This window comes from Medicago sativa, chromosome 8 (genome assembly GCF_051527215.1).
Source record: "Medicago sativa cultivar Bolivia chromosome 8, Bolivia_mono, whole genome shotgun sequence".
In the NCBI taxonomy this organism is placed as follows: Eukaryota; Viridiplantae; Streptophyta; class Magnoliopsida; order Fabales; family Fabaceae; genus Medicago; species Medicago sativa.
In genome coordinates this window covers 17962655-17982225 of record NC_140756.1, presented here as the reverse complement: position 1 = coordinate 17982225, position 19571 = coordinate 17962655, and the positions used below count along the sequence as shown (strand labels likewise).

The 19571-nt window shown below is 32.8% G+C and overlaps 2 protein-coding genes across 4 annotated transcripts; one reads left to right on the top strand and one right to left on the bottom strand.

The window, feature by feature from the left end:
• Positions 1-7732: 7732 nt before the first annotated feature.
• On the top strand, positions 7733-12806 carry ECA2 (ER-type Ca2+-ATPase 2). 3 transcript variants are annotated; one of them, XM_085735023.1, is made up of 8 exons: positions 7733-8022; positions 8530-10017; positions 10117-10238; positions 10500-10778; positions 10871-11254; positions 11370-11479; positions 11565-11793; positions 12005-12806. In XM_085735023.1, the coding sequence occupies exons 2-8, from the start codon at positions 8541-8543 to the stop codon at positions 12563-12565; spliced, it is 3162 nt and encodes a 1053-aa protein (XP_085591149.1). In that variant the 5' UTR covers positions 7733-8022; positions 8530-8540; the 3' UTR covers positions 12566-12806. The 3 variants fall into 3 exon arrangements, with proteins under 3 accessions (XP_085591149.1, XP_085591150.1, XP_085591151.1); XM_085735024.1 differs by having other exon boundaries at positions 7952-8133; XM_085735025.1 differs by having other exon boundaries at positions 7952-8180.
• A 620-nt stretch (positions 12807-13426) lies between these two features.
• On the bottom strand, positions 13427-15607 carry LOC146897471 (Pentatricopeptide repeat (PPR) superfamily protein). Its single transcript, XM_085735027.1, has 2 exons — positions 14581-15607; positions 13427-14196 (listed from the first exon to the last, which is right to left on the bottom strand). The coding sequence occupies exons 1-2, from the start codon at positions 15589-15591 to the stop codon at positions 13594-13596; spliced, it is 1614 nt and encodes a 537-aa protein (XP_085591153.1). The 5' UTR covers positions 15592-15607; the 3' UTR covers positions 13427-13593.
• Between the last annotated feature and the right edge of the window lie 3964 nt (positions 15608-19571).

Genomic DNA, 19571 nt, shown 5'->3' with positions numbered 1-19571 from the left:
GAAATTATTATCTTCCTCAATGTTGTCCAAATCAAAAGTCTTTTTTTTTTTTTGGAAAAAGAAAAATAGTAATATCTTCTTTTTCTTTGATGGAGCCGTTTTATTCTTGTTTAGCTTCTTCCATTTCCAAGTCTATTTCAACATCGACTTCTCTTTCAACATTGATTTTTATCTATCCAATGAAGATCGAGAAAAGAATGCGGTTGTGCTTGGTGCTCCGTTGCGTCGAAGGTTGATCAATCGCGACAGTCTTCACGACGAAGGAGAATCGTGCCTGCAAGCACGTTAGCACTCCGACACTCAAGTTAGTGAGAGAATGAGGTGGATATGTGCAAAATAAGGTAATAATGAATCGTACCTTGGGGGTGACGCTAAGTCACCCTTATATAGGCGTGTAAGAGCATAACTGTCTCCGTGAAATGTGACACCTCTTCGGGAGGCTGTTAGAGATGGCTTTGACGACTCATATGGATCTGATGTGTGCTATCATGCGGTGCCACACACGGAGCTTAGCATGTTCCATCACCGTCGTGGCCCAATCTTTTTGGGCATTAGCTTGTTGGGTCTTGTAGCCGATCCGAAACAGATTTCATCCATTTTCATCTCGTCATGTTCTAAGATTTCATCTCTATAAAAATATGGAAGTGGTGTCCTGCCTAAATAGTGGACAGCGATAACAAATGAAAAAACTACAAATATTTAACCCACATAACTTTGCAAATGTAACCAAATGTACTTATTAAATCACATAGTTAACTTAGATTTGATTGAATTTTTTTCTTTAACCAAACTAATAATATCAATCCAATACATTTCATCAGAAAGATATGACCAATTAACGAACCAACAAAACTTAGTAATTTTGTTTTATGTTTTTATTAAAATACACATATTGAAATCCAAAATCAATTTCATTAAAATCAATTTCCGCCGCCACAAAACCAAAAACATACAAATATATTAATCCAAAAGCATTTGAATGAGATTATAAACAATTTCTTTTGGTTTACCGGAGGTCCATCGAGTTCAAATTCAACTATAAGAATTTGTTGAAGAAGAACTTTGTCGGCTATCACGATTTAACCAATTAAAAGACAATCTTTTCTATTTTACGTAGAGATTATCTGATTAAAAAAATAAATAAATAAATATAGGCCAAATAAATTCTAGGGTTATTTAAGTTTAACATTTATACCAGATTAATCCTTTTAGTTTTTTTTTTAGTTTCAAATTGATCCTTTATGGTGGTAAAAGTGAACAAGTTAGTCATTTAATTATTATTTTTTTAACAAAATGATCCCTTTTTCCTACAACTTTGTTAAAAAGTGATTATATGACCATTTAACAATGAGTTGGAAGGTCAAAAAAGTGTTTATAACACGTAACATAATTAATTTATATACATTTTCCTCTTATCGTTTGCTAATTCAATCCTAAGTTTAAAGATAAATATTTCATCAACATTATAAATCAAGTAATCGAATGATTTTTGTTTCAAACTAAGATTGAATAATACACTTATGAACTATAGTTTTGAGAGAGGTGAATCTAGAGTTGTCAACTTAATAATAAACGTCCACATAAAACACTTTTTAACCGAGTTTGATGGAAATATGGTAATGATGCATATATTTTGTGACTTAAAAGAATAATGCAAAATTTTAGAGTTTTTTTTTTACGCCCCTGACACACAAAAAAAATGTTGGCTTTGCCCCTGTTGTGATTTTATTTCCCTAAATGCCCTAGTTTGGAACTTTTTTTTTTGTCTTCTAGCGGGATGTCACGCCATTCCATTTGGCGTGACATGTTATTTTATTTTATTTTTTCTTATCTTCCCACACGATTTCACACTTCTTTTTTGTTCTTATTTTTTATTTTTTTTTGTATCACACCATTTCATTTGGCGTGACAACCCATTTTAATATTTTTTTTGAAATATATATTAAAAATAAGTTAAAATGCAATAATTATAAAAACAATACAAAACAATACAAAAATGAATTAAAATCTAACAACAATTATAAAAACAATGATTTGGAACAAAGTACAACATTAAATAAATTAACTACTGATTTTTAACAAAAGGACAATTTCTTCGAATATGACCGGGCTTCTTACATATTCTACAAAGTCTCGGTGTTTTTTCCACGCCGTCCATTTCAGTTCCAATGCGAGTACTGTTTGGACGACCTTTCTTTAGTCTTTGCATGGTTGGATCGTGGCAAAGCTTGGGACCTTCATATGGGGGCCAATAACTCTTGTCCTGGACGACTTCAAACCTTTTATTGAAGACATCTTGGATAAGGTTTCAATAGTTATGGTTAAAGCTAGAACAAGCGGCTATGACATGTGAACAAGACATATGTAAAGCTTGAAATCTCCCACAATGGAGTACACCTATCTTAAAATGGAGTGCACCAACGAAGAAGAAAGTGCAGTGTGGTCTGTAGACACCAATCTGATCTGTTTTGAGATAGTCGAACGACATCAAATAGATAGAGTGAGACTACAATTTGGCTTACCACAGTTCGTACCAGGCGAACCAGAGCGCATGGAGGTGTACCATAATAAATTTAATTTTATTTATTTTCATAATATTGCATATTTTAAAATAATTAACTTAAACATTAAAATAATATTTAATAAATAATTGTTTATTTTAATTGATACCAGAAAAAATAAAAAAAATGAAATGAAAAAGGTGTGTGTCAGATCACATATGGAGGTGCAGAAAAAAATAATAAAATAACATGTCACGCCAAATGAAATGGCGTGACATCCTCACTAAGGGTGTGTTTGGTTTAGGAGAGAAGTTGTGAAGAGAGAAATAGGTAAGAGAGAGTGTGAAAAGAGAGAAAGATGTGAGAAATAGAGTAGATTTGATGTGTTGTTTGGTATAAGAGATAGATAAGAGAAATAGAGAAGAGAGAAGTATTGATTATTTACAAAAGTACCAAAATACCCTTGAATTTTGGTAAAATTCTATTAAGAGTAATTTAATAATTTGTTTGATTAATCTAAACTATTTGTAATGTATGCTTTTATTTAATTTAAAATGGTATTGAAATTATATATATATATATATATATATATATATATATATATATATATAAATCAGCACCAGGAGTGAATTATCGCACTCCCACCGTCTACATCGATTCATCATCTAATTACCTAATCATTAATTTTTTTAGGGGGCACTAATCATTCATTATGTTCCCATCTGTATATATGTTTTATTTGATTAAAAAGCCTTGTTTTTTTACAGAATTTGATTTGATTAATAAAAACCTAATTATATACATCCATGTCTTATTTTTCTCCTATGATGATTCAAAATAGCAAGCCTGGTTGCCTTTGCGTTTAACATCTATTTTTCGTTACCGTCCATGGATGCCTTCAGCTCGTCAGACAATGTTCAATTTTATTAGAACCATTTATAAACCATAATGAAATATAATCTTTGGAAACAACGGTGAAAATGGAACAACAAATAATAACACACTTCTCTCCCACTTTCATCGCTGCTGTGAAGAGAAAGCAAAAAGTAGTGGGTCCCATCATTTTGCAATCTCTCTTCCCTATTTCTCTCCATACCAAACAAGAGAAAACTACCATCTCTTCTCAATTTCTCTCTTCTCTTCCTTCTTTCTCTTCAAACAAACAGACTGTAAATGATTAAAAAAGGGTCCAAACTAGGGCATTTGGGAATTAAAATCACAACAGAGGCAAAGACAACATTTTTTTTGTCTGATGCATAAAAAAAACTCAAAATTTTACTAACATAAATGACTAATTTAAAACTAAAAAGACTAAATCGGTACAATCGTTAAACTTAAAGATCCAACTATGACTTTTGACCTACGAAGCCCGGATACGTAGTACGGATACGGGTACGATACGATACGAGTACGCGGATACGTGAAATTTTTAAAATTAGGATACGATACAGCTAAGATACGTTAACAAAATATTTATACTAAAATTTTTATACATGTAAAATATTTAAAAAAAACTTTGATTACTCTTCAATACTATATATATTTATACTAAATTTTTTATACATGTAAAATACTTAAAAAAAACATTGATTACTCTTCAATACTATATAATCATAAAAGTCACAATTTACAAAAAATAATACATGTGATCAAAATAAAAAATGTAAAGTTTTCGTATAAATTATATTTTATTTTCATTCATATGTTAGGTTATCTTCTCTCTCGTTACTTTTATCCACCAAAAACATAATTTTTAATTGGTTATCGAAAAACAACTATAGTGATTCATATCTTAAATTGAATCATATACATCTCCATTGAATTTTCACAACACAGTCTCATTTTTTTTACGCTTCATTTTTTTTCAGGATACGTCTATGTGAAGTATCTTATAAGTATTTGTGTGTATCTGTCGAGTATCTTATAAGTATCCGATAAAATATATATTTTAAATTAAAATAATTAATTCCGGTACTCCGCGGGTATGTATCCAAGATTATCTGCGAAGTATCGGTATCTGATACGTATCCGATACGAATACGTCTTTATTTTAGAGTATCCGAACTTCATAGCTTTTGACCAAAGATGTACTCTCATTTGTTGACTTAGCTAAGTGGTTGGTTAAAGTTTGAAATAAAAAAATGTGTAGCACATTGCCCGAAGAAGTACTAGTACATGATGGTGATGGGTAAGGAAGTTGCTTGGAAGCTTCCATAGGTGAGAAAGATAGACACGATAATATTAAATATATCTCCCTCCCTATCTGAGTTAGGTACTGCTGCTATTAGTCAAATACACTTGAAATTACTTGTTTTTTACTTGTTAAATATTTAAATTTATGTGATTATATAAACACGACCATATTTATTAACTTGAAATTACTTGTTAAATATTTAAATTTATGTGATTAAATGATTTTTTTTTTTGAGTAAAAAATTGATATAATGTTATCTAGTGTTGCATACCTTCTTATTTTTGGGATGCACACTTCTCTGGTAAACGAACATGCAACTTTTATTCAGAAAAAGAAAAAGAGCATGTAACTTCCCCCATAAAGTTTGGTTGCATATAAGCAAAAGCGATCACCTTTTTTATTTTTTAATAAAAAAAGATTACCATTTTTTTCAACAAAATAAAAAAAACATTACATGCTCATTGTTGCAGCACTACACAAGAATAAGGTATCATAATCATGACTGCAACACTTGGCCTAACATATTTTTTGGTAGCCACGCTTGCCTAACGTGCCAACATTCATGTTTTTAAGTACTACTCCCTCCGGTCCATATTATAAGAAACAATTGACTTTTTTGGTTCATTGTGTAAGTGATGTATCTAGTCTATATTTACACTAAGATACATTAATTATTCTATGAACCTAAAAAGTCAACTTTTTCTTATAATAAGGACCGGATGGAGTATAAAAGATAATCATTATTCAAAAAAAAGTATAAAAGATAATCATATGTTCCCATAAAAATAAGAGATAATCATATCTACTTAAGAATTAAGTACTTTTTAATTGAGTCTTGCTGTAGAGAAAATTCAGTTGAAAACGGAGAATTTACTTTGTGTGCTGACAAGTTCTCCAACGAAAAAGTAAAAAATCCGTACCATTAATATGATAAGGAAAAAAAAAAATTAATTCACGTGTAATGAAATTGTCGTTAATTACCTTTTCCCTGCCATGCCATTTTGTTATGTAACTAATTTTTTTTAGTGTATACCCTTTACATGTAACTGTAGACATTAATCACTCGAATACGATAGAACTAAGATAGGCAACAAAGCTGCCTTAAGTTTATATGACTAGATTGAGACTGAATAAGTTTAACATTGTACATGTTTGCTACGGGATCTCATTTCATTATGACTGACTCTTAACAAAAATTCCTTTTTAACACTTAGTCAAATAAAACACAAATTTTAAAAATATATCACAACATAGAACTATAAAACAAAGCCATTTTCAGATTGGTAGTGTTTTTCTAATTACTTGCTTACCACGACTTGCAATGCAACCAGAATTTACCAACCTTCTTTAAAGGATAAATATATCCCAATAACCGTCCATTTCATTTACAAATATTGAATTTCAAATATATATTATGGAATTAATTTGTTTATATTGTTAGTATAAAACTCTTTTCCACATTCATTTAATCACATTTGACCATATAAATATAAATAATAAAGAGATATTTTAAAAACTAATATAACAAAGTAAGTGACACGGTCAAATAAACTTTTTTTTTTTTGTCAAAGCACAATCACATAATTTCTTTTTGGTTGATATCCAAAATGACAATAATCATTTAAAAACTCAGACACATAAGTAAAGAAGTCAGAGTTTGAACCTCGACCACGGCTTCCAGCCTAGCAACTTTGGTTTTTTTGCCGGTTTAGGTTCATATAATTTTATTAAATATATTTGTGAAAATATATTTACACTGCTACATAACAATAAAAGTCATATTCCTCTAAAAAAAATAAACAATATTATATAACTCATATTATATATGTTTGAGTTTGACCAATCTGAAAGCAATAAAGCTATGTGCTTGAATTCTATGATAAATAAATATAATAAACTATAAAGTGTTTTGTTATATATCAATCAAGGTAGCATTTAGCCTGGGAAAGGGATCTTTTTTCCCATCATGGGAAAGTTACTTTTTAACCATTAGATCAATTAAGGAACACACTTTTATCATAGTCTCCCTACACTATATTTTTTTACACACCATCATCAATTATCATTCTCTCTCCTCCATCCCACTCACCTCCATGAACAACAACATCAGATTGAGAGTCCCGAATTCTCCTTCTTCCCTTGTTTGTACTTTTCATTGTTAATTTAATTTCTTTAAAATAGAATAAAAAACAAGAAAGTCTCACATACCACAAATAAAATAGTTGTTGACCGTCTAACATCGTCTGCAATGATTTTTAGGCTCAGGTTATGGAAATCTAGAAACCATTTGTTCTTCGTCTTTGTTTCTATGATTTTTTATATCCTTTGTTCGAGTATAATTTCTATAACACTGAGATTTTATTGCAGTTTTGCTATTCACGTTTTTAAAATCTGGAAAGGGGATCCATGATATATGGATTAAACAAAAACACTTAGAATTGGAATAGGAGTAGCATAATAATTATGAGTTTCGACAATATATTTTTATAGATTTTCCTCTTTCCATTTACAAACCTTTTCTCCGATTGTGATATGGATTTTTGTGTATTGATTTTCTAAATTTTCTTCATCTTTTAATTTTTTTTCTTTGAAGATTTCAAGATCTTGAAACCAACTTTCTTGCACATAACTCAAAACCTTCTATTTATCAAGGAAAAAGTTGTGATCTGCAGTAATTTCACAATTGTTGCATTTTTTCTAGTCTGGGTTGAAAGCTTGGTTATGACATTGATGGAGTGAGAAAGCCCATTGAGGTGGTGGAGGCTAGGATGGAAATAAAAAAAATTCCAGATTGAACAAGAAAAAAAAGTGTAAAAGACAAAGGAAAAAAATATGGTGCAGGCAGTCCATGGTAAAATCTTTAATCTAATGGTTGAAAAAAAACTTTCCCATGGTGGGAAACAACTTTTCTTTCCCATGCTAAACTCCACCATCAATCAATATATCAATATATGAAATGAAAAGAGAAACAAGATTAGAAAAAGTGTAAGTGTAACGTTACCATTAAATAGTACAGAAAGTCAAAAGAAGAGAAAGTGGGGTTGTGCAGTTTGTTCCAACTCACACATTTCCTTAGAAAATTCTAAAGTAACTGTCTCCACTTGAGAAGAAGAATTTTGAGAGCATCATATTCCAAAATTCTCTTTCAGAAACACAACACAATTTGTCTAAAAGTTGTTCAAACACAAAGACCAGTGACTTGTCCTTAGTCTTCACAAAGTACAATTAATTTCTTGCACAAAAGGTTTCCTCACTCACCAGGAAAATTCCTTACCTTTGCTTGGTTTCCAAGCTCACAAATTCCAACCTTATCTGCTTCCTCTAATGGTACAACTTTTTGTTTTTGTTTTATATTTATATCTTTTATATATATACTGAACACAAATTCTTGTTTTATCATACACCATATTTTTGTATCTCTCTATAAGAGTGATTGATGTATGCAATTTGTCTTTATTTCATGTCATTTCAAGATGTTTTTTGATGTATGATATTGTCCTCTTATGTTTGCCTTGTAACAGTTACTTTGTTCATGTTGAAAAAGCAAAATTGATTTTGTTATAAAACATTGTTTACTCTTTCTTGTGATTGTATTTGTGACTGTGTCCAATCTAATATGTGTTATTCGCGCTTCTCTAACATGTTTATGTTTGGTATCACAATGAGTTTACCAGAATTAGGTGAGCCACCGTGATTTTGTATATATTACAGTGGCTCACTGTGATTATTGCAAACTCACTCTAATACCAATGATGCACTAAGATTTTTTACAATATGTTTGTCAATTGTTGTAACAAAACTTTATTTTAATTTTTGTCTTTTATTGATGTCTAGTTGTGAATTACATGCACATGAAAGTTCCAATGGAGGAAAAGCCATTCCCTGCATGGTCATGGTCAGTTGATGAGTGCTTGGAAGAGTATGGTGTGAAACTGGAAAAAGGTTTGAGTTCTAATGAGGTTCAGAAGCGACGTGAGAAATACGGTTGGAATGAGCTAGCAAAAGAGAAGGGAAAGCCGTTATGGAAACTAGTGTTAGAACAATTTGATGACATGTTGGTGAAGATACTTTTGGCAGCAGCCTTTATATCATTTCTTTTGGCATACTTTGAAGGAAGTGAATCTGGATTCGAGGCTTATGTAGAGCCTCTCGTGATCATTTTGATCTTGGTACTTAACGCAATTGTCGGAGTTTGGCAAGAGAACAATGCTGAAAAGGCTCTTGAAGCTCTTAAAGAGTTGCAATGTGAATCTATAAAAGTGTTGAGGGATGGACATTTTGTTCCTGATTTGCCTGCGCGGGAGCTTGTTCCAGGCGACATTGTTGAGTTGCGCGTTGGAGATAAAGTTCCGGCTGACATGAGAGTTGCAGCTTTGAAAACCTCAACATTGAGATTGGAGCAAAGCTCGTTAACCGGAGAAGCAATGCCAGTTCTCAAAGGAACAAATCCTATTTTCTTGGATGATTGTGAATTGCAGGCCAAGGAAAATATGGTATTTGCAGGCACAACTGTTGTCAATGGAAGCTGTCTTTGCATTGTTATCACCACAGCAATGAACACCGAAATCGGAAAGATACAGAAGCAAATACACGAGGCTTCGTTGGAGGAAAGTGATACTCCCTTGAAGAAGAAGTTAGACGAATTTGGTGGCAGGCTTACAACTTCTATTGGAGTAGTTTGTCTTGTTGTTTGGATTATAAACTACAAAAATTTCATTTCTTGGGATGTTGTTGATGGATGGCCGACAAACATTCAATTTTCTTTTCAGAAATGCACTTACTATTTCAAAATTGCTGTTGCTCTTGCTGTGGCTGCAATTCCAGAAGGTCTTCCGGCGGTTATCACAACTTGTTTAGCACTTGGTACAAGGAAAATGGCACAAAAGAATGCAATTGTGAGAAAGCTTCCAAGTGTTGAAACTTTGGGATGTACCACTGTGATTTGTTCAGATAAAACCGGTACATTGACGACAAATCAAATGTCTGCGACGGAGTTCTTTACTTTGGGAGGGAAAACAACTGCTTGTAGAGTCATTAGAGTTGAAGGGACAACTTATGATCCAAAAGATGGAGGCATTGTTGATTGGACTTGTTATAACATGGATGCTAACTTGTTAGCCATGGCAGAAATTTGTGCTGTTTGTAACGATGCCGGTGTTTATTTTGACGGTCGCCTATTTCGAGCAACTGGTTTGCCTACCGAAGCTGCTCTCAAAGTTTTGGTTGAAAAGATGGGGTTTCCAGATACCAAATCAAGGAACAAAACTCACGATGCGCTAGTTGCGACAAACAACATGGTGGATTGCAACACTTTAAAGCTAGGTTGGTGAATGGACTAATTTATGAAAGATTAGATAAGTTAATTGTCAAAATACAATTGTACTAAGAATAACAAAGTACTATTTGATTTTTATTGTGCAGGTTGTTGTGAGTGGTGGAATAGAAGATCCAAAAGGGTAGCTACATTGGAGTTTGACCGCGTTAGGAAGTCGATGAGTGTTATTGTTCGCGAACCAGATGGACAAAATCGGCTTCTTGTCAAGGTGAATAGATTTGATGCTTTATCACTAGATTGAAGTTTATCATAAAATAAATTTTATCAGAAAATATCTACTCAAATTGAATCTTATTCAAATCATATCGAATTAGTACATCACCATTACCAAAATAATATTCTGCTATGCTGCATATAGCTTAAGATATATGCATCAGTACAAGTTTCCAAATATAAAATATGACCTCTTTCTATGCCTGATTTCATTCTAGTGCTACATTTTCAAGTTCTAAAAGTAATTGAATCACAGGGTGCTGTTGAGAGTTTATTGGAGCGAAGCTCGTATGTGCAACTTGCCGATGGATCTCTAGTTCCAATAGATGATCAATGTAGGGAACTACTTCTTCAAAGACTCCATGAGATGAGTTCGAAGGGATTACGTTGCTTGGGATTGGCATGTAAAGACGAGTTGGGAGAATTTTCAGACTATTATGCAGACACTCATCCTGCACACAAGAAATTGCTTGATCCAACATACTATTCATCCATTGAAAGTGATTTAGTTTTTGTTGGTGTTGTTGGTTTAAGAGTAAGTTTTCATTATACCTTTATCAATCTTCTCTTGTTGCAGCTTTTAGAGGATATTAATTAATTAATTTAGTTTATAATTGAATTGATTAGGACCCTCCTAGAGAGGAAGTTCATAAAGCAATTGAAGATTGTAAGCAAGCTGGTATTAGAGTTATGGTAATAACTGGAGATAATAAGTCAACAGCTGAGGCTATTTGTAAGGAAATCAACCTGTTCTCTAGAGATGAGGATCTTACAGGTCAAAGTTTGACAGGGAAAGAATTCATGTCTCTTTCTCATTCAGAACAAGTTAAATTATTGTTGCGAAATGGAGGCAAGGTTTTCTCCCGAGCCGAGCCTAGACACAAGCAAGAAATTGTGAGACTACTAAAGGAAATGGGAGAGATTGTTGCAATGACTGGAGATGGTGTGAATGATGCACCTGCACTTAAGCTTGCTGATATAGGAATTGCTATGGGAATAACCGGAACTGAGGTAACCTGACTTTTCCTATACTGCAGTCGCGGTTATGCAGTGAACCTATATATTGTGGTATTAAAGGTTAAAATAATATTTCACCATCTTACCATAATATTGCTAAATACCACAGGTTGCAAAAGAAGCTTCAGATATGGTGCTTGCAGATGACAATTTTAGTACCATTGTTTCAGCTATCGCTGAGGGTCGCGCTATTTATAATAACATGAAAGCATTTATAAGGTATGCCTCTTAGTTTCTTTTTCCTTCAACATTTTACATTTGGTTGATCTATACAAGTCATTCAAATTCACTCAATCTTCTTTAGGTACATGATATCGTCGAATGTTGGAGAAGTTATATCCATATTCTTGACAGCTGCTTTGGGGATCCCAGAATGTATGATACCAGTACAACTTCTGTGGGTGAATTTGGTCACTGATGGTCCACCTGCAACAGCTCTTGGTTTCAACCCTGCTGATGTTGATATCATGCAGAAGCCACCTCGAAAAAGTGACGATGCCCTTATAAGTGCCTGGGTTCTTTTCCGTTACCTAGTAAGTTTAGCTCAAAATCTCTTTAATTTCATCAATTAACTGTGCAGGATTTAATTCATATATCCTGTCAGTGTAAAGATTTTTTACATTTGCCAATCAATCATAACCATCAGATCACTTTCTGATTTGCTGACAAAGTATCAGAATAAAACTCTAACTTTGCATGTCTATACCAAAGTCTTTCATAAACTCATTAAGTCTTTCATGGCAGGTAATTGGTTCCTATGTGGGAATTGCAACAGTTGGCGTTTTTGTATTGTGGTACACACAGGCATCTTTTCTTGGCATCAATCTTGTTAGTGATGGACACACAGTTATAGAATTGACACAGCTTCTCAACTGGAGGGAATGTCCTTCATGGTCAAATTTCAATGTTTCTTCATTTGACGCTGGTGGCGGTCGTGTGATCGCGTTTTCAAATCCTTGCGACTATTTTTCAGTTGGAAAAGTTAAGGCAATGACTCTTTCTCTCTCTGTCTTGGTGGCAATTGAAATGTTCAATTCTTTGAATGCCCTATCAGAAGAGAATAGTTTGAGGACATTACCACCTTGGAGGAATCCATGGCTTTTGGTAGCCATGACAATATCTTTTGCTCTACATTGTCTAATACTCTACATTCCTTTCCTCTCTGAGGTGTTTGGTGTTGCTCCACTAAGCTTGAAGGAGTGGTTTTTGGTGATTCTGATATCAGCACCTGTTATTCTTATTGATGAGATTCTAAAATTAGTGGTGAGGAGTCAAAGGAGGAAGACAAAAGAGAAAGAAGCATGATGAAATCTCAGTTCAATGGCCACCACAGAATGCAAATGCAACACAGGACTTGGAAGTATGAAGCCAAATTCTTTGATAAATTTTTACCTTAACTTTTAGGAAAATTACAGTTAATTAATTTATGACAAGAAATTTGTCACCTTTTGTAATCATTATAGAAAGTCTTACTAAAACATGAGTATTGATTTTCTCACAATTAAGTTCTCATAATTTTTTTACACCAATAAAAGCAGTTTTAAAATGCTACTGTACCTTAACATGCTATTGTACCTGCAATTATGCCTGTGAGAGTATAGTACAACGATTATGATTCTATCTTCACAAACACACATAAAACACCAAATCAAAAAGCCAATGACATACTATATATATATATATATATATATATATATATATATATATATATATATATATATAAGACTGAGGACCTTCCTCTAACAGTGGCTTGAACTTTATGACATATCAAAATTAGGTGGTTATGGTCTACCGTCTATATGCGGCACCATTTGTATCTTGTTTCGTCCATACCTTGCGACTTGCGGGGATGGCGTTTAATAATATTTGCCGATTCAAAAAAAAATTAAATGCATATTGAATTGAAAAAAAAGCTCCCCTTGATATGCTTGAACTGGAAGAGGTGTTTTGCAATCTCTGTCCTTTATTTTCTTTATGCTCAAAGGTGTCATTCACCATCCACCAACAACAAAAAGAAAAAGAAAAATGACATTTTGTGATTTATAAAGTGGATAATAAATCCTGATGGTATCAATATTGAACAATTTCATTATATTCGAAAGATGATTATCTTGCAGAAAGAGCCAAATCAAAAGATGGTAATCTTGCAAAGCAGGCCTTGAGTTCTTTTCAAGAAGAAAATTTATGATTCTTTATAAGCTGTGACTGCACAATAATGGATTGTGAGTATTATAAATTGATTAAGCCAACTCATTTGCTTGGCAAAAATGGGGTTGGCAGAAAACTTCATGGTTTCATTTTAGTGTATCCACCATGAATCCTACTCCCTATGACTAGTTGTTCAAATCAAAATCCAACTGACATTCATATTCATTTTTATTAAACTTTATCATTTCATAAACTCCATTAAGCAAAGCAAAAATTTCGCTACTTTCTGAATGGGATCTATCCTCCACAATGAACTTACGCAGTTGACCTCCCTCTTCAATGAAGCTATGTCCAGCTGTCTTTGTAATTTTGCTTCCCTTCATCACCTTTCTGAGCTTTGCAACTCCGTCCCATTTCCCAGCGGATGCATAAATGTTCGAAAGAATGACGTAATTTCCTGGATTCCAAGGCTCAAGTACAAATAAAGACTCAGCTGCTACCTCAGCCAATTCAACATTACCATGGAAACTGCAAGCCCCCAACAAAGTACCCCATATTACCGAGTCTGGCTTCATTGGCATTCTTTTTATGACCTCGTAAGCTTCTGTTAATCGGCCAGCACGACCAAGTAGATCAACCATGCAGCCATAATGTTCTAGTTTGGGAATAATACTGAAGTCTCTCGTCATTGACTGGAATATATGCTTGCCTTTTTCAACCATGCCTCCATGTGTGCATGCCAAGAGAAGCCCCACGAATGTCACGTCATCAGGCAGAGTTCCTTCTCTCTGGCACCAATTAGTGACATAAAGAAACACCAATATTAGTATCACTCGAAAATTCTCAAAGTTTACTTAAGCACTTATGGCATAATTGTTGTCATATAAGTGTCTATGTATATGTTTCTATAGCAAAAGATAAAACAAAGTCAAACTATTTTCATATAAGCTATTTTCGTAAGCTATCCTGAAGAGCTTTTGGAAATAAGCTGATAACGGATTATGGACATGTCATAAGATATTCCATACACTCTCCCAAAAAGTCTCACACGCGCTTATGTCAGTATATAGACTCAAATAAGCCAATCCAAACATACCCTAAAATAACTTCCAAAAAGGGTCTATCATATCAAATGTTAAGAAATTTAATAACAAGTCAAGCAAGTAGCTTACCAACATTTGATCATAAAGCTGAATGGCCTTGTGACATTGTCCATGAACAGCTAAACCCATGATCATCGAATTCCAAGAGCACAAATTTCTGAATCTACCTATCTCATCAAACACCTTCCAAGCAACATCAATCTTCCCACATTTTGCATACATCTCCAACACAGCATTGCATACAAACAGATTCTTAAAAAACCCATTTTTCCTCGCATACACTTCAACCCTCTGCCCAATCTCAAGTGCCCCAAGATTTGCACAAGCCGGCAAAACACTTGCCAACGTAACTTCATTCGGACTCACATCTTTCTCCCTTTCCATCCTCAAAAACAACCCCAAAGCCTTCTCATACTGCTTATTTTGCGAATAACCAGATACCATAGTAGTCCACGACACCACATTCCTCGAAGGCATCAACCAAAACAATTCCATCGCTCTTTCCATATCACCAAACCTCGTACACCCCGCCATCATCGCATTCCACGTAGCCAACTCTCTCACAGACATTTCGTCAAACACATTGCGTGCAAATTTCAAACAACCCAATTTAGCGTACAAATCAAGCAAAGCAGTTGAAGCAAATACATCATGTTTAAAACCAGATTTCATGAACTGGGTATGGATCATTTGGCCAAGGGAAAGTGAGGAAAGTGAGGTACATGTAGTGAAAAGGAAGTTGAAAGTGTATTGATTTGGTGAGTGACCATGAAGGCACATTTGGGAGTAAAGGGTGAAACATTGATGTTTTGAGGAACATGCTTGAATGAGTTTGTTGTAGAGGAAAGTGGTTGGTTTTTGAGAATGGTGTAACAGTGCTTGTGCATAGTTTAGGTTTGGGATTTGAAGTAGTTTTTCAATGAGGATTTTGGTGTTGTCTATGTTATTTCTTAGTGTGTAACCATGAATTTGTTTCACTTGGTTCATTACAATGTTTTTTTGAGTTTTTGTTCCTAAGAGGTTGGAAAGTTTCGGTCTTGTTTTTGGTACTTCATAGGACAGACAAAGGCACAAAGCCATACACAACGTTTTCGTTTTCAATATGATTTTAATAGTTTTTTTTTTTAGAATCAAATATATCTGTACGCAACTGCAAACACTAATCTTCGAGTCAGATAAGAATGTAATGAGTGACAAAACTCTCCTTCAAAAGAATTTAACGGTGCTCATTATCAGAGTTGGATTCGAAGCACGATCGCAATAAGGTTTTGTTTTGATTTAATGTGTTTTATTTTCTATATTTATTTAAGGAAAAAACTTAGGTACAATTCCTTAGATGCTTTTCGTATGGTTCTTAACTAAATTCACCATGATTTCATCAAATCCATAATTTTCTCAAAGTTTGTTCTATCCAACAAAAGATATGTTTTTAGTTAAGAACCATTGAAAAAGTACCTAAGTTTTGTCCTTTATTTAATTGATAAACTATTAGTGCGAAGTTTTATGTATCCATTTAATCACATTTCATTACTTATATAATCAAGGAGATATTTGAGGATATTTTTTTAGGCCAAAAAAGATATTAAATAGAAATTATCAAAGCACAATAAGTGCTAAGATTGAAGCATGCCAAAAAACAGAAGCACCAAAACAAAATTCAAAATCAAATTCCAAGAGTAGTCACATCCAAACATCGAAGCGGTTGAGTATTCCATTGAAAGAAATTATAGGAAAAATTCTTAGTTTTATTTTTTAGAGTGAAGATTTAATTTGTTCTTTCACAATCTTTTCTTGGCCAAATTTAGTCTCAGCAAAAAAATAAAACCATATTAGTCCCTAATTCATTATAACAAAGGCCCTAATTTGTCTCCGGTATAAATATACCAGAGACTAGTTTGAGTTTATTTTTTCGGAGACTAAATTGGACTAAGAGAAAATTGCCAATCTTTTTTCTTCTATAACTAATATGAAAATAAATGTCCATTGAATTTACCATTTTACCCCTAGGAGGGGCATTTTGGTAAATTAATTATTGGAAGTTTTTTTAGGGTTGGCATTTGAATTCCCATTTTTGCCCCTAACCAATTTTTTTAATTATTTTCTGATTTTTATATTTTTAATAACTTTTAATTATTTTCCAATTTTTATATTTTTAACTATTTTTCAATTTTTCCTCCCAAATTCAGTTGCTTCTACATTGCCGTTGTGGAAAATTAAGGTATCGTTTGACCCGACTTTTTTCAAACTTCTCTACATTTTTAAGGAGAAGTTAGGCCGAATACAATATCAATTAAGTACTTACTAAAAAAAGTACTTTTTTTGAACGCATAAAATTGAATGGAATGAGCTTTGACCAGAAGCTGTTGAATGTTACTTTAAAAAACTACTTCTCGACAATTTATTTCACAAGCACCTCTTTTCAACTCACGCTCGGAACCTTTTCTTTATTTTTTAATATTATATTTCAATATGTTTTTTTTTCCATTTAACTTTATTTTTTTAACCGTTCCATTAATTTTTTAAGGAGGTTCCATTTAATTTTATTATCTTTTTTTCAAAGGAATTTTATTATCTTTTTATCACTTATATATTTAATTTCAATATCGTTTAATCATCACAATCTCGCAAATATTTTTATTCACGCTGTCATTTAATGGTCCCAAATATTTTTATCTCCTTTCTTCAACCTCGCGAATATATACACACATTAACGTTTAGAGTAATATTTTATGTCCGTCTGTCTGTTTTTTTTGTTACGCTAATGCATATAATTTTTTTAGTGTTGCTTGGTTGAGTGCTACCTCACCAATTTTTTTTAACTATTTTCCAGTTTTTATATTTTTAATTTTTTTAAACTATTTTACAATTTTTTCTTTTTAACTATTTAAAACTAAGTTGATGGTTCGTGGTTTTTAAGGTTTATATTTTGACATATTACAATGATTCACAATTATCCGTCATTTTACCATCTATCCTTTCAATGTAATCTTCCAGACTGAATATTACTAAGCATATGTGAAGAGACTGAATATTGCTCAGCTGATATTACTTTTTTGACGTCAAAGAGATTTTTTATTTTTTAACGGTCAAATTATTAATAACCAAGTTCCTACACAAGACGCTAAAGAGTTTAATGTGTTTCTTTCGTTCATTTTGTGTCATGTAAATATTGGTGTTAATCCCTTTTTAGTAACTCTATGACAGTAGCGCTCACTTTTATAATTTTAACTAATATGTAATTTATGATGTTTTCATGCTCTTGATAAAGCTTTAATAAATATTTTTATGAAGATTTATAATTTTTGTGCAATATTCATTAATTTGTTCATTTTTCCTTCAGAACAATTTTTTTACAAAATACGTTACTGAACCCCATGCCTTAGACCATGCATCACAAATATTTGGATTATGCGACCTTCATTCTCAAATTTACGAAGAATGGTAATATTCTGTAATTTGAACATCTCTCCTTTAAAATAAGTTTTTTAAAAGTGCCTATAATTCACATGAAAGGACTCGATACTAAATTGCAGTTAATATCTGCCTTTGTTGTAGATCATGTGAAATGATTTATATACGTTGAAACTGAAAGGCAAAAGGATATAAATCAAGTAGAGAGACATTCAACTATCTGTCTGATTCAGAAGTTTGTTCACCTGAAAGGACTGAACACTAAATTGCAGTTAATATCTACCTTTGTTGTAGATCATGTGAAAGGATTTATATACGTGGTACTAAATTGCAGTTAATATCTGCCATTGCTAGGGGTGGCAAAAATACCCATGCCCATAGGTACCCGTGGGTAAAATCCGTCACGGGTATGGAGCGGGTAGCTAAACAGGTATCCACGGGTATAATAAATAGGTATTTGACTACCCATTATTATATGGACACAGACACGGATTGGATTGTATCCATACCCACGGGTACCCATACCCGATAATAAATTAAGTAAATTATTAATATATCTTTATATATCATATCTAATTACTTAAAGTTGGTACCTTATTGAAGAAAATTTTACCACCCACCTAAAAATCCTCAATAATAACCTATTTTTATTTTAATTTTTTTTAATTCATCTTATTAAGTTCACCGTTTCCACTTCATTCACATCATAAAACATATAGATTATATAAGAATCATGAATTTTCTATGAATTATGTATGAATATTGATGAAATTTTGAGTGGATTATGTATGGATGTTTAAAAGTTGAAGTTTTTTGGTAATTAAAAAAAGTTATTATTTGTACCAAAAAATAAATAAATTCAAAACTCCATGGGTACCCATGGATACCCATAAATACCTCAATACCCACGGGTACCCGTATAGTGGGTATCCACGAGGATACAGGGCGGGCACGACTATCATATTTATCCAACGGGGCGGGGACATGTATCATATTATCCGTACCCATGGGTATCAATTGACATTTGTTGTAGATCATGTAAAAAGATTTATATACGTTGAAGCTAAAACACAAAATGATATAAAGTAGGTAGAGAGGCTTTCAGCTATCTGTCTGATGCAGAAGTTTGTTCACCTGAAAGAACTGAATACTAAATTGCAGTTAATATCTGCCTTTGTTGTAGATCATGTGAAAGGATTTATATATGTTGAAGCTGAAAGTCAAAATGATATAATCAGTTAGCTTTGGTAATAGGGTTTTCATTGGTTTATAGATAGATATCAATTATTACTGGAAAAGTGTTTCTACCGCTGACTAAATATGTTTTCATTTGTTACTCGTGATCAAGCCATTTTGAAGATTTAATTTTGTAATCTGTAATGCAAGATATTATATTATGGTTTATAATTATCTGTCATTTCGCAATCTATCCTTCCAATATAATATTTTGTCAAATACGTTACTGAGCCCCCGTGCGAAGCACGGGTTTGTAACTAGTTACGTATTGAAAGTGTCATATTATATTTTTCCTTTTATTACTTACTTTCACACACTTTAAAAAATGTAAGTTGTGATATTGGTTGGTTATAGTGGAAGAAGATTGTGACCTTAGTTAGAGTTTACTGCTAACATATACTTGCATGCCCACA